The sequence below is a fragment of the Fukomys damarensis genome, unplaced genomic scaffold, assembly GCF_012274545.1.
Source record: "Fukomys damarensis isolate Sample0158 unplaced genomic scaffold, DMR_v1.0_HiC HiC_scaffold_33, whole genome shotgun sequence".
NCBI classification, from domain to species: Eukaryota; Metazoa; Chordata; class Mammalia; order Rodentia; family Bathyergidae; genus Fukomys; species Fukomys damarensis.
The window spans coordinates 41,000,160-41,013,393 of NW_022900945.1; the positions used below are offsets into that span (position 1 = coordinate 41,000,160).

The 13,234-nt window shown below is 43.0% G+C and overlaps 1 protein-coding gene across 1 annotated transcript; it reads right to left on the reverse strand.

Moving 5' to 3' along the window:
* Positions 1–10,334: 10,334 nt before the first annotated feature.
* On the reverse strand, positions 10,335–13,209 carry LOC104849519 (glutathione S-transferase Mu 3). Its single transcript, XM_010606000.3, has 8 exons — positions 13,080–13,209; positions 12,637–12,712; positions 12,323–12,387; positions 11,627–11,708; positions 11,436–11,536; positions 10,995–11,090; positions 10,792–10,902; positions 10,335–10,527 (listed from the first exon to the last, which is right to left on the reverse strand). Exons 1-8 carry the CDS (start codon positions 13,125–13,127, stop codon positions 10,429–10,431), a joined length of 678 nt encoding a protein of 225 aa, XP_010604302.1. The 5' UTR covers positions 13,128–13,209; the 3' UTR covers positions 10,335–10,428.
* Between the last annotated feature and the right edge of the window lie 25 nt (positions 13,210–13,234).

Below are 13,234 nucleotides of genomic sequence, written 5' to 3' on the forward strand. Positions count from 1 at the left end.
TGGAAAGCACTTGAGAAAGAAGATACACAGATGGCAGCAAGCATTTGAAAAACTGATGAACACTGGTCATTAGAGGAAGGTAAATCGAAACTACCATGAGTTCCACCTCGCACACACTAGGATGGCTACTATGAATAAGCAAGAAATAGTAAATCTGGTGAGGATGTGGAAAAATTGGAACTTTTGTTCATGATTGGTAGGAATGCATAATGGTGCGGCACTGTGTAAATGAGCATGGCAGCTCCTCAAAAAACTAAAAATAGATAAAGATGGAGCAAGATGGCAGCTGAGTAAAATCCTTCATCAGTTGTCTCCCCACAAACACACTAATGCAATCAGCCATTCGCATACCAGTCCACTTCACATTAACCAGGGAAGCTGGTTGAGAGACCATACTGTTTGTTTTTAGTATAATAGTGAGAAAAGAGCCAGGCATGGCAGGGCACACCTATAATTTCAGCACTCTGGGAGGCTGGGGCAGGAGGATCATAAGTTTGAGTCTATCCTGGGCAATGTAGTGACTTAATGAGACCTTGTCTCGGGGAGGGGAGAGAAGAAGAGAGGAAAGGAGAGGACAAGACAGGAAAGGAGAAGAAAAAGCACACTGGAGAAGGCAGGAAGGAAAACATGGTCCACATCACCCCTTCCCAGATTCCAAGCGGCATAAGGAGAGATACTTCTCACTTAGAGGAAGGTGAAGGAAGTAAGTCCAGTCCTTAGACATGAAACCCAGTATCAGTGAAACCCATTACTAGGCAGAGACCCACAACGCTTGCCCCATGGCCAGTGTCTGTAGGCTGAGCTGCTAGAACTGGGCTAGCGAAGTGACCAAGGCGCGGCTTCCGCTTCCCTCCCTTCAATCTCAGGCAGCAGCGGTTGTGGGGAAGCTATGAGGGTTGGAGGACAGATTCCACTTACTGGGGAACAGGGCATACAAGCTAGCACAGGGCTTTGCTGTGGAGTGCAGTGCTGGGCCTGTCATGATTAGGTCTAGCAGTACGCAAATAACAAAGGCCCTTATACTCAGATCAGAGCTCACAGACAGGGCCTTTAGGCCTGCCCTGACACTAGGCAGAGATCTATACATTGGTGGGACAGACTCATGTTTTGACCTGCATCACTGCCTATCTTGGAGTATGCCGGGGCAGCCCCTTCCTAAAGACTGTGTTGTGAGACTCCAGTCTGACCCAGCTTAGTGTCAGTCTTGGAGGCCAACAGACTGCCATTACCAACCCCATTCCAACCTTGGGCAGCATGTGAAGTAAGACTCCACTCACTGGGGGTATGATGGGGTGGTAAGCGTAAGACTTTGCCTAGGAACGCAGGGCCAGGCTGGTAAAGTCTAATACTGGGCAGGTACTATTGGTACTCATCCCCAGGCCAGTGTCCAGGGATGGAGCCTCTGTGGATGGAGCCTCCGTGTCAGGCAGTCACATGGCCCTAGTCTATTAGATGTCTACTCTTGCCTGCATTACTTGTAGCTGGTTGTAAGGATCTTCAGCTATGAGTACTTTAGTGGTAGGTAGCTCATAGCACTGTAGACCTTGGTTCTACCCTAGTGTTGTGTTTGTCTTAGTGGGCTGTAGGCTCCAGGTGTGACCCAGAATTCTGGTATTGGTGGCCACAGGCATGGCATAGGAGCCTGGGGTAGACCCTCCCTGGCCCCTCCCACTCCGCTTGATTATAGGCTGGTAACTATGAATGAATCATCTGGACCTACCCTGGCCCCAAGGACAGGCTCGTGAGGACAGACTACCCTTTTTAGCCACTCCCCTAGTTCATGCTGAACAACAAATCAACTACAAATTTGGGAGAGAACTGGAAAGGATTTGCTTTCTCCCTCCTGTTTAAGCAGCAACAACACAGCAACACGGACTTATGGCAGACGTCAGCTTAGGTCACCATCTAGTGCTGAAATAGTGGAAATGACTACAGGCTCAGAGAGAGAAAGGCAGCTTCCTTAGAATTTCTGGAAAGAAGGGGGCATGAACAAAGCCAGATTACCAAGACTAGAATAAATACCCAAGCTTTTAGTATTCATATGATGTCACATACCAACAAGCATCAAAAACTTTCATGGAATGATGACTTCACTTTAATAGTCAAAGTAAAACACTGGAAACTGACTACATAGCACCCAGTATAGGCAAGCTGTTGGGTGGAGAATTTAAAATCCCTGTTTTGTCTGGGTGTGGTGGTGCACCTCTGCAATCTCAGCACTCAGAAGATAGAGGCAGGAGGATCTTAAATTTGTGACCAGCCAGGGCTATATAACAATTTCCTGGTCAGCCTGGACTTCAAAGTAACAGGCTATCTCAAAAAACAAAAACAAATTTAAAAGTAGTAACAAAAACTAGCTGTTTTAAGGAAACTAAAGGAGCATCAAGAGAATATAGAGAACTAATGGAAATTAGCAGAGAGAAGGAAGGAGTTAAAAACAGCAATCTTTGAGCTGGAAAACACTCTAAGCAAAATTAAAAATGCAATAGAAGTCACAAATAGAATAAATCAAACAAGAATCAGCGAGTTTAAAGACAGGCTACTTGAATATACACAGAGGAGAAAAAACAATGAAGTATGGGACAGCATTAAAGGGTCAAATATTTGATTTACTGGGGCCCTGGCAAGGCAGGCTTAACAATACCAGAGGCATAAGAAAGCTTACAAGAGAGATAATAACAAAATTTCCCAAAAGTAGAAAAACAAATACCCAGGTACAGGAAGTCAAAGAGGACTAGTAAGATTTAATGCAACCAAATCTACCCTGATATATCAAAATGAAATTCATAAAGATTAAAGATAAACAGAAGATCCTCAAAGCATCAATTCAGTGAGAGAAAATACAACTATTCCCAATAATAGAGCACCTAAATATATAAAGCAAATAGTAGTTTTTAGTTTCCTAAAAACAAAGTAGACTCCTGTACAATGATAGTTGTAGATTTTAATGCTACTTTTGGCAGGGGCCAGGGATTTAGCTCAGTGGCACTGCACCTGCCTGGAAAGTGCAAGGTCTGAGTTCCATCCCTGTGAGAGACTGCTTGGGCCTGCATAAGATGACTGCCCTCAACCTTAGCCTTTGCCTCGGTGGAAAAATCCCACTAGACTACATACGTGACTTATGGCAGGTCTAGCCCCTGGGCAAACAGGGAATCTTACAGAAAAAATAGCCCTTTGTGCTAACCACAGGGTCACGGGATCTGGAGCAGGAGGCCGGTGGTATTTCCTTGTCCTGCTTGCCCCTAGAGATTGTGAAGTTAAAGATTGCATAGGGTTAATTGTTGATGTACGCCTTCCCACTTACCCCTCCCCACATTTGGTAAAATACTGATTGCTGTATGGTTAAATGCTTGAGTGACTCATGTGATTGATTTGTTTGAACTGTCCAATAAGCTTGCTGAACCTTCCCCCTGGGATAACAGTATATAATCGTTTTGCTGAGCCAATAAAGAGCCTTTGATCAGAAACCAGACTTGGGCCGTGTACTCTAACTTCTTAAAGATTTCCTCCACAGACATTCAAGATCGGATCGGCCTCTGATGACCCACGAATAAGAGGCGGCTCTCACCTCCTATTCCCCGCGGGACGGGGTCCCCCCAGAGAGCCGCACATCCCTGTACCAAAAACAAACAAACAAACAAACAAACTAAACTACTTTGTCAATGGACAGATAATCCACACAGAAAATCAAAGAAGAAATGAAGAAATTAAACAGCACTCTAGATCTATGGAACATTTCATTCAACAATTGAAGAATATATATTTGTCTCAACAGCACATAGAACATTGTAGGGTGGCTTCGATAGTTACCCACCAAAGCAAGTCCTTCCAAAAAGATCCAGTGGCACTCCACATTTCTTACACTCCTGTAGATCTCCTCTCTAATTTTGGGAGGACTCAGAAGGTTTTATTTACCTTTCAAAGGAATGTCTTAATATTTTGTACCACTGAAGATAAAATACAAACCTATGTAATAATTCTAAGTCTCCTTCGAACTTCTGATACATTATCCTGCTTGTTCCTATTCCACTGAAAATGCCTCCAGCAGCACAGCACCTATTTACTTAAAAATAAAATATGTACACATCCTACTAATTTTTTCTTCTAGATTTAAGTTCCACATGAGTCACCTTTAATTATTTCCATTGAAAACCCCTCAAGAACATTAAGATCCTGTTCCTGCTAATTTTCAAAGGTATTTAATTCCACTTCAGCCTAAGCCAGGTGGGAGACAGACCATGGCATCAAGTAACCCACCCTCTGGCTTCAGGGTCCTCTCTGGTACTAGCGGACTTCCCTGAAATTAAAGTTATATCCTGACTTCAAGCAGTTTTACCTGAACTATCTCCATCTGTTTTAAGAACAGGCTATTCTACTTTTCTGTGTTCTATCTCTCAGCTGTAATGGAGAAAAAATTTGACAGTCCCTGAAGGTTATTGAGCACTCACATGAAGCAAATGCTTCTTTTATTCTTCCAGATCTTTAGAATGCAGGGCATTGATACATAGGTGAGAGTACCTGCTCTGAGGCAGGCTGTATGCAACCATTAAACATCATCCCTCCTCTCAGGAAGGTCTTAAAGAGTTTTCTCAGGGTTTTTGTTGTTGCTTTGTTTTGGTTTTTTGACTCCAGATCTCACTATGTAGTCCAGGCTGGCCTTGAACTCACTATGCAGACCAGATTGGCCTCAAACTCACAGTGAACCTCCGGAGTGATGGGGTTACTGGCATGCACCACCACTCCCTGAAAGACTTAATGGTTTAGTGGCAGAAACAAGCAATTAGAGTACAGTATGTTATGTGCTGATCCTGGAAAACATCAAATCCTATTAGAACCAAGATGTAAAATAAGTGCATTTAAATTAGTCTAAGAGAGGTGGAAAAGTATGGATCTCAATAAACCCAATCTCAGTGGCTTAGTACACAAGTATTTCTTATGTATGCTTCACATCTGGGTGTAGTCAAGGGGCCCCTGCTACTTCTAGTCTGTCAGAGTCCTAAAATGAGAGAGGCTTCAACTTTGTGCATGATCCTTGAATCATGACTGGATGTGGAAGGAGGCAGATATGCAATTTACACACTGACTTTTAAAGCTTCTACTTGGAATATGAGTGCAATTTCTATTCATGTTTAATTGGCCAAAGCAAACCATGAGGCTGCATTTCAGTTCAAAAAGGTCGTGAAGTTTTCTCACAGGGGAACAATCAGAAATCTTATGGGATCACCAATAATGACTTCTACAAGGACTATTAGACATAATTTCTATGCTGGGATTAGAATATTAATAGACACGCTGTTTTCCTGAAAATAAGATCTAACCAAAAAATAATCAGCCTTGAAACCTAGAGTTAAAAGAAAAAAAAAAGCCAGCTCCAAACATCCTATCCTTGTCTTACTTGCCTTACATGCAGTAGCCACTGAGCAAAAGAATAGTGATGGCAGGTAAGAAAAAGAAAGGTTGATTGGAGCTGGCACTTTTGATCTCTAGGTTTCAAGGCTGATTATTTTCTGGTTAAGTCTTATTTTCGGGGAAGCATGGCATTAGGCTGGACAAAGAGAAAGAGGTGCTTTGGGATAAATATATGTAACATTGATCTGTCCCATGTTCTAGACATACTGATTTAATGCTCATATCCTGTGGGAGAGAGTTGACTTCTCATAGAAGATGCTGCACACATGAGGCCACTATCACCTGGTGGCATAGCTGGGATTGGAACCCAGATGACTTGATTCCAGAATTCTTGTTCCTGAGTCCACACTGTGTTGCTCCCTAGTATAACTGAGAGGATCTACAAAAACTGAGTTTTTGTTTGTTTGGTTTTGTTTTGTTTTTTAAAGAGAGCTGCTTCTCCAAGCTTCTTCATGCTGGCAGTGGAACCCCACTCACACCCTCCAACCCTGGTGCCAAGAAAAATTCAACACTTCCAGCCCTATGCTGAGCCAAAGCTTGGCTAAATCTACAAGTAGATCTTTCCTTTTATTGAGGTACTTCTGTGTGCATGGTGGTGTTACCAGGTAGTCCGCTTCTAAAAGTTTCTTGCCAACTAAATGTTACCAGATTCTGGTTTGCTTGCCTCTCCCTCTGGAGTTAAGTTTCCGGGTTCTTCTCATTTTGAACAAAGAATTGAACAAAATGACCAAAAAAGGAGTGGCCAAGTTTATTGGAGAAAGTAAAAGAGAAGAGTAGGGGAGAAACTGGCTCTGCAGAGCAATGTTGGGCTGAGTAAAAAGAGGGTAAAAAGCAAAAATAAAAGTATACACTGCATCTGGGAAATGCAGCCGGGGCTATCATGGAAAGTTACAACAACATGCTCTTGACTTCAGTATGTCTTTTATTGTCCAGATCTTAAGGAAACTGATGAGAACTTCTAGATATGGGTCCTGAGAGATGGTGCTAAGGTCCCATGTCTCGGGCTGACATCATATCTAGGCCATTCTATTGAAAAGCTGCTCAAGTTTTCTTGAGAAGTCCATGTGTAGGGCTTTGGGAACTGTCCTGCACATTGTCCAGGATCTTGTAATTAATAGGCCATGCCTGCTACCCCAGCCAGCTTTGCCGTACCCTAAATTCCTATCTCAGAGGGGCAGAGGCACACATCTAACTGTCCTTCAAATTTGGCCAAACCGTAAATAAACTCATTTTCTTCCTCCTTCTCCTTCTCCCTTTCCCTTTCTTCCTTTCCCTCCTCTTTTTAGCCCTTCCTCCTTCTGCCTCCTTTCTCCTACTCTCCCCCACCTCTTCCTCCCCCACGACTTTTCCTCTTTTTTCCTTTCTTCTTCTTCTTCTCCTTCTTCCTTTTTCCTTTTTCTCCTTCATGGGCTCTTCAAGTACTCTTGATGGTGGGTAAATGAAACTAGATAGGAGAACCCAGTTTCAGGTCTGACCAAAACCTGCCAATAACACTAGGAAATTCACAAAGGCTGAACACAGAGCTCCAGAACTGGGAGACAGGGCATGGGCTAAAATATTTGTGGTAAAAAAGGAAGCAGAGGTCAGATGACTAAGGTAAATGAGAGGAGACAGTTGTTTGCCTGAGGCCTCAAAAGTCATTAAATATATTAAAGCAGGGGAGTGACGTGCACAAATTTGCACATTAGAAAAAGCACCGGTGAAATTTCAGTTCCTTTCCTCTCTCACTATTCATCTGAACTCAAGGCTTTTATCAGCATGGTTCATTTGAGCCACCTGCCCTGCAGCTGAAGGATAGGAACGTGTAATTTCTATACACAGGTAGCTGCTCTCATAAACCCTTCTTAATCTGGCTTTAGAGGCAGGCCGATGTCTATATGTATCAGTGTCTCCTGCTGCACCCACTGCATGAGGGAAACAACTCTACAGTGAATTTTTTCTAATCACATAAGCTGTTTCCTTCTGACTGGAAAACACTTTAGCCCAGGTGCTCAACCTCCAACAATGAAATGTTTCCCTAATACTTTCAGAGAAATTCTGCACCAAGATTAATGCATTTATCACAAGGTCTGTTTTTTATTACTCACACACCAAGGCTACTGATAACCCCACCATTAGTATGCTGATATCTCAAGATTTGTGGGTCTCTGGGCCTAACGGATGACAAGCTGTACCCCATCCCAACCCTACCAGAACCTGGCTCTTGTTGTGATAGCCATCTTTTCGGGGGCCTGTGTCAGAGTTAGGGGCTGACTGGCACCTGGGAAACTACCTCTCCTGTTCCCGTCAGTGGTTGGGCCAGTGAGCTTGGTCTTGGATAATTGTTAAGTGATTTTGCTGACAAACATTAAAAATAAATTACAACGTGATTTGTTCATCGTCTGCCTACTCAGAATTCACATGAAATGTTACATCTGCAGACTTGTGCATTTTACATTTCTCCCTTGCAATTAATTACTTATTCCCCTACCATGTTGCTCTCTCCTGTGACCCGTCATTCTCAGGACTCTTTATGCAGAGGACAACAGGACCAACTTCCTACTTGTTTGCCTTCTGCCCTATGATGAATAGACTGAGATGGTTCCCATAATCCCATCTCACTGTGCTCATACATCCTTCTGCAATCCTCTCAAGTGTGAACAGGACCTGTAACTTGCATCTGATAGAATAAGGGTTTGGAATGTCACTGCTATGATTTCATGACATAGGACTGCAGTGTCTCTCTTTCCAGGAGACTCCTTTACAGGCTTTGATGATACAAGAGGCCATGTTGGGTAAGTCCTCTTGCAAGGAACAGAAGGTGGCCTTTAGCTGCCCACCAATAAGAAATTGAGGCTCTCTGTCCAGCGTGGCACAAGGAACTGGGTAGTTACGTCAACCACCGCTTGAATTTGGAAGCAGATTCATCTCCAGTTAAGCCTTGAGATGAGATCACATCCCTGGCTGACACAGTTGAGTACTCCTTACAAATGAGAACTGAACTCAGCACCCAGTAATGCTATGTTGACTTGGCTCATAGAAACTGAGATGATAAATGTGTTGTTTTAGGCTGCTAAATTTGTAGTAATATCAGTACACAGCAATAAATAATACATTTCCTTTGATTTCTGGTTGTATCACCTATTTAGTCCCAGAGGCAGCCTCAACTTCTTTTGCTTCCCTTAAATCCACAAGGCACACAATTTCCTCACTCTGGAAATTCATGTCTACAGTTATCATACCAAGGAGAAACACCTCATCTTTAGTTCTTCTGCCTAAAGGCTTCCCAGACCCAAGACATTGGCCTGGACACCTAACTGGTGTTGGTAGGAGTGGCAACAAAGGTGGAAGCTGAAATATTTGCTTAACACTTTGCATTTGTACTTCTCTTGAGGTGGCCCTCCTGACATGTCTCAAGGCCATTGGGTCCTCTGTCCCTCACCAGATTCCTGACTTCTGGTGCACAGGGGACAGCACTCTGACCTGCAGATCACTCTCTTGAGGCTGGACACTTCTGAAAGACTTTATAGTAGAGAGAATGATGCCAAGTCAATCTCCACAAGAGTCATTTGCTTTCTTAAAACTAGTGAATGTGGTGAATGTGTGAATATAAATTCTCTAAAGATTTGAATCTCACAAGTCTCCTGTAAGTTACTCATGGAGTCTGGGCTTCCTTCCTCTTTGCCTGAAGCCATTACCAGTTTGGTTGTGTCCCTCCAGACCCTTTTCTGTGTATCTGCTTATGTAAATATTATCTGTAGAAATACCTTTTCAAGTCATAAAAGATGTCATGCTGTGCATACTAATCTACCAACTAATGCATGTGAAATTCAACTAATGCATTTTGAAGATCCTTCCATGTTAATTCATAGAGCTCAATCTCCTTTAACTACCATATGGTATTATGGCAGAATTAGGCATTAATATGTCCACACAATGTTATAATGAACATCTTAGCATATGACAGTGTTATATGGATGAGCTTTTATGAAATGGAATTGTTAAATTATAGGATCTGATTTGAATTTTTAAATATTAAGACAAATTGTCCTCCAAAAAAGCCTTATGAATTTACAAGTTTACCAGCGGGAAATGGCTATCATTTCCCAATCCTTGTCAACACTATTGAAATGTCTTAATTTTTGTTCATCTGAGAGATAGAAAAATGACTCCTTACTATTATAATGTGCAGGTCCTTGGGTTATAGAGATTTTAAAAACTTTTTTGGGGACATAGGTGTGGTATTTCTCTTTTGTAACTGTTCATAGATTTTGTTCATTCTTTTAAACTCCTAATGATTTATAGTTAGTTATACTAGTCCCTTATTTTTATCTCATTGAAGTTTCCTTACTTGTGGCTTATCATAGAAGTCTTAAAACTTAATCTTGTTCGATTGGTAAATCTTTCATGGTTTCTTTTTATGTGTTAGAGAAACTTTTCTTACCCCACGATCACAAACATCCTTATATTTGTACTTCAACAGCTTTGTGTTTTGTGCTGGGCCTTAAATTCCTGATAAATTAGCTTTAGTGAGTGAGTGGTATGAGTTTTGGGTTCTATGATTTTTAATTAGTAATCCATTGTCCTAACTCTACTGGCTATCCTGTCAGTTTGAGACACCATCTTTATCACACTAAATTTCTATACATAGATGGGTCTGTTTCTGAACTCCAGTTATTAGGTTCATCAATATTATGCAGTTTTACTTGATTTCTTCACTAGGTCTTCATGGCGGTTCTATGTCCACTGAAAATATCTATTATTTAAAAGTAGTGTTATTCCCAGCATCCACTCTCAAGGCTTGGGGATAAACTTCTAGCCCTTAAACTTAGTTGAGGAATAAAGGGATGTGAATGTTGCAGTAACTGAATTCCTATTTTGATCATTCTCTATATTACTTTTTTTTTTTGTCCTTTACACCCGAAAGAAATCTAGCTGAACACGAGTAAGTTAAGTGTTATTTATTGAAAAGAGCAGAGAAGTACAGGCCTCCTAGGGACAGGCCAGGAAGAACAAAAGCAGTGCAGTTCTGTCTCTTGCTCAGCATATAGACTTGTTGCCCCATTTGGCCATCTTGTTATGGATGGGCATCTTAAAGAAGCGGTCAGACTGCAGATAGGAAGCTATTTTCTCCAAAGCCTGAAGGAAAAGCACACCAAACTTTATAAGTACACCAAACTCTAGCTCAGCCCAATAAGCCCACACCAAAATGGCAACATTTACATGTTGCCTGCCTCTACCTTTCCCCCATTTTTGGGGGGTGTAGAAGTTGGCCCTTCCCAGCCATTGAATTATTTAGGCCAAAGCTAGTGTTGGGCAAGCATCTACCACAGTGAAGTCCACTGGGGTCTAGAGGAGCCTGTGAGTATTTCTCTAAGAGAAAAGTACAGGTAGCATCATCACCTCAAAGCGGCACATGAAATCCTTCAGATTTGGGAACTCATCCAGGCACTTGGGTTCAAATATACGGTTCTGATCTAAGACATCATAGGTGAGAAAGTCCACAAAGGTGAGCTAGAGATAGGACAATATGATGGTCAGTTCTTGGGAGTTCATGAACACCTAACAAGGATAGTGAAGTAAAATCTCCCTTTCTCTTTTCCTACCTTTTCCCCTGCAAACCAAGAGTACTTCCCCAGGAATAAGGAAAATTGTTTTAATTGTCCAGGTAGCTGTTCCAAGTACTGAGGTTTCAGTTTTTCCTGGGAGATAGGAAAAAAGAGAACAAGAATAGCGGTTATCACCTACATAGCTAATCAAGGCACAGGCCAGTGATGAACACTTCGCAGCACCTCTCCAGGTGCTTTCTTCTTATTGCCTTTGCTTGGGGGTGGCAGAATGGGAAGAAGGGGTTTGGAAAGGAGTGAGAGGTCAACACCTGAATTACAGAACAAAACAAACAAAAGTAAGAGTTCTGTTTCCTATTCTTAGAGATTGGGTTGGTGGGAAGAAGTCAACAGTAAAAAGAGGGAGAAAGAACCTTTAACTTCCTAACTGCTTCTTTTCCTGATACCCCCACTTAGCTGATGCCTGCTATGAAAACTTACATGGTCAGAGTCGTAGCAAAGACGCACCAGCTGCATGCGGAAATCCATTATTTGATTTTCCATTATGTCCACCCGAATCTTTTCTTCCTCAGTACCACCACCTGTAGGTCAAATGACAACAAATCGCCCTTGGGATCATCCATGCCAGGTAAGCAAATGGCCAGTTTCCTCTATAGCCCTACCCCACTCACACATGTTGTGCTTGCGAGCGATGTAGCGCAAGATGGCATTGCTCTGGGTGATTTTGTTCTTGCCATCCATCAGGTAAGGAAGCTGTGAGGAAAAGGACAGACTCAATGAACAACTTCTCTCTCCTGTGGGAAGGGAGACTTGCAAATAGTGAATGAGACAAGGTCTTGTGTTAGGAAAAAGAAGATGGGTAGAAGGTAGCAGTGGGTCCCCAACTGATTCTGCACAGGGTTCTTAAATCTGTGTATGTGTGCACCACAGAGCCTTTCTCAAAATAGGTTTTAAATGCTAATTATATATATCACATAATTGTAAAACATTTTAAGGAAAAACTGTAATAGAGTAATATGTGCTTATTAATGCAGTAAGTAGCAAGCAGATGTAACTACCACAATTTCAGAGTACTGATGACTACAAAGAACATTTAAAATACCTACAACACATTTAGTAAAATATAAAAACTGATTTCTATTAAAGTCTAATTATTAATGTCTTTTATTGCCTATTCTCACAATCAGAGGAAATGTTAACGTTTGTTAAAGGTTAGTGGAAATGAAAACGTAGTTTTTAAGGACTCTTGAATTCTATCTATTCTATCCATACTCAGAGTCCCTATTCTAGATTTTTCTGAGACCAGAAAGGGACGGAGTATATATTTGAAGGTCTTCCCTTCTATCCTCTCTCTTAAATCAACCTACATTAGGAAAGTCCAGGTTTAGCTTGAATTTCACATCCAGCCACTGGCTTCGATCATAGTCAGGAGCTGTAAGGGAGAGAGAAGTGGGAACCAACTTCTTTCATAACCTTATCATCTGATAAGAGTAAAAAGATCTAAAGAAGCGACTGATTCTCAATACCCCAAATTCCCCGCCTCTCCAATTTAACCTTTTAGTCTCTGCGGCCTATTTATTAAGTATCAAGATGGGGTTGGTTCAGGACAAAGGGAAAACACCTAGGTGGACAACCCCAAGTTGGAGGGCCAGCTTAGCCTAGGGCGCAAGAACAACTTTACCTTCCCCGCACGTGTAACGCTTCTCCTCATAGGGCGTATCAGTGAACTCCAGGAGCAGGCGGATGGCGTGCGCCAGCTGTGGGAAGACAGCCCGAGGTGGTCAGCGCCTGCGCGAGATCCACCGGCCAGAAACCAACCCCCACCCCAACCCCAGCCAGCCAACGTCCTCCGGCCCGGCCTCTCGGGCGGCGCTTCGTCCTGCTGGGGCGGTAGTTAAACAGAGATTCCGGCCCAAAATACGACCTGGGCAGGGCCAAGGAATCCCAGGGGCTGGGCCGAGGGCGGCCTCCGAGGCCGGGCAGCGGGACTGAGGTTGGTCGCTGCGGAAGGCCGGCCGCGTACACCACGTAAAGCGGCTTCTAGGTTTAGACCGCTGACCCGAGCCCCCGCCACCTCCGGGGCCGTCTTTTGACGAAGTGGCTCGACTGTTCAGGGAGACTCACCCCGCGAATATCCCAGTAACCCAAAACCGTAGACGACTCGGAAGACATGGTGAAGACGCTCGCGGGTCTTCCAGGAGGGAACGAAGTTAAGCGCGAACAGCCGGGTTCTTTATATCTCACTGGAGGGGGCGGGGTCAACGTGAACTGCCGACCCC

Coding starts and splice junctions, on each gene's coding strand:
- LOC104849519 (XM_010606000.3), bottom strand. CDS start 13,127: ATGTCTTCCGAGTCGTCTACGGTTTTGGGTTACTGGGATATTCGCGGG. Junction 12,713..13,079: donor GTTACTGGGATATTCGCGGG/GTGAGTCTCCCT, acceptor GTCTTCCCACAG/CTGGCGCACGCCATCCGCCT. Junction 11,537..11,626: donor CGCTCGCAAGCACAACATGT/GTGAGTGGGGTA, acceptor TTTGACCTACAG/GTGGTGGTACTGAGGAAGAA.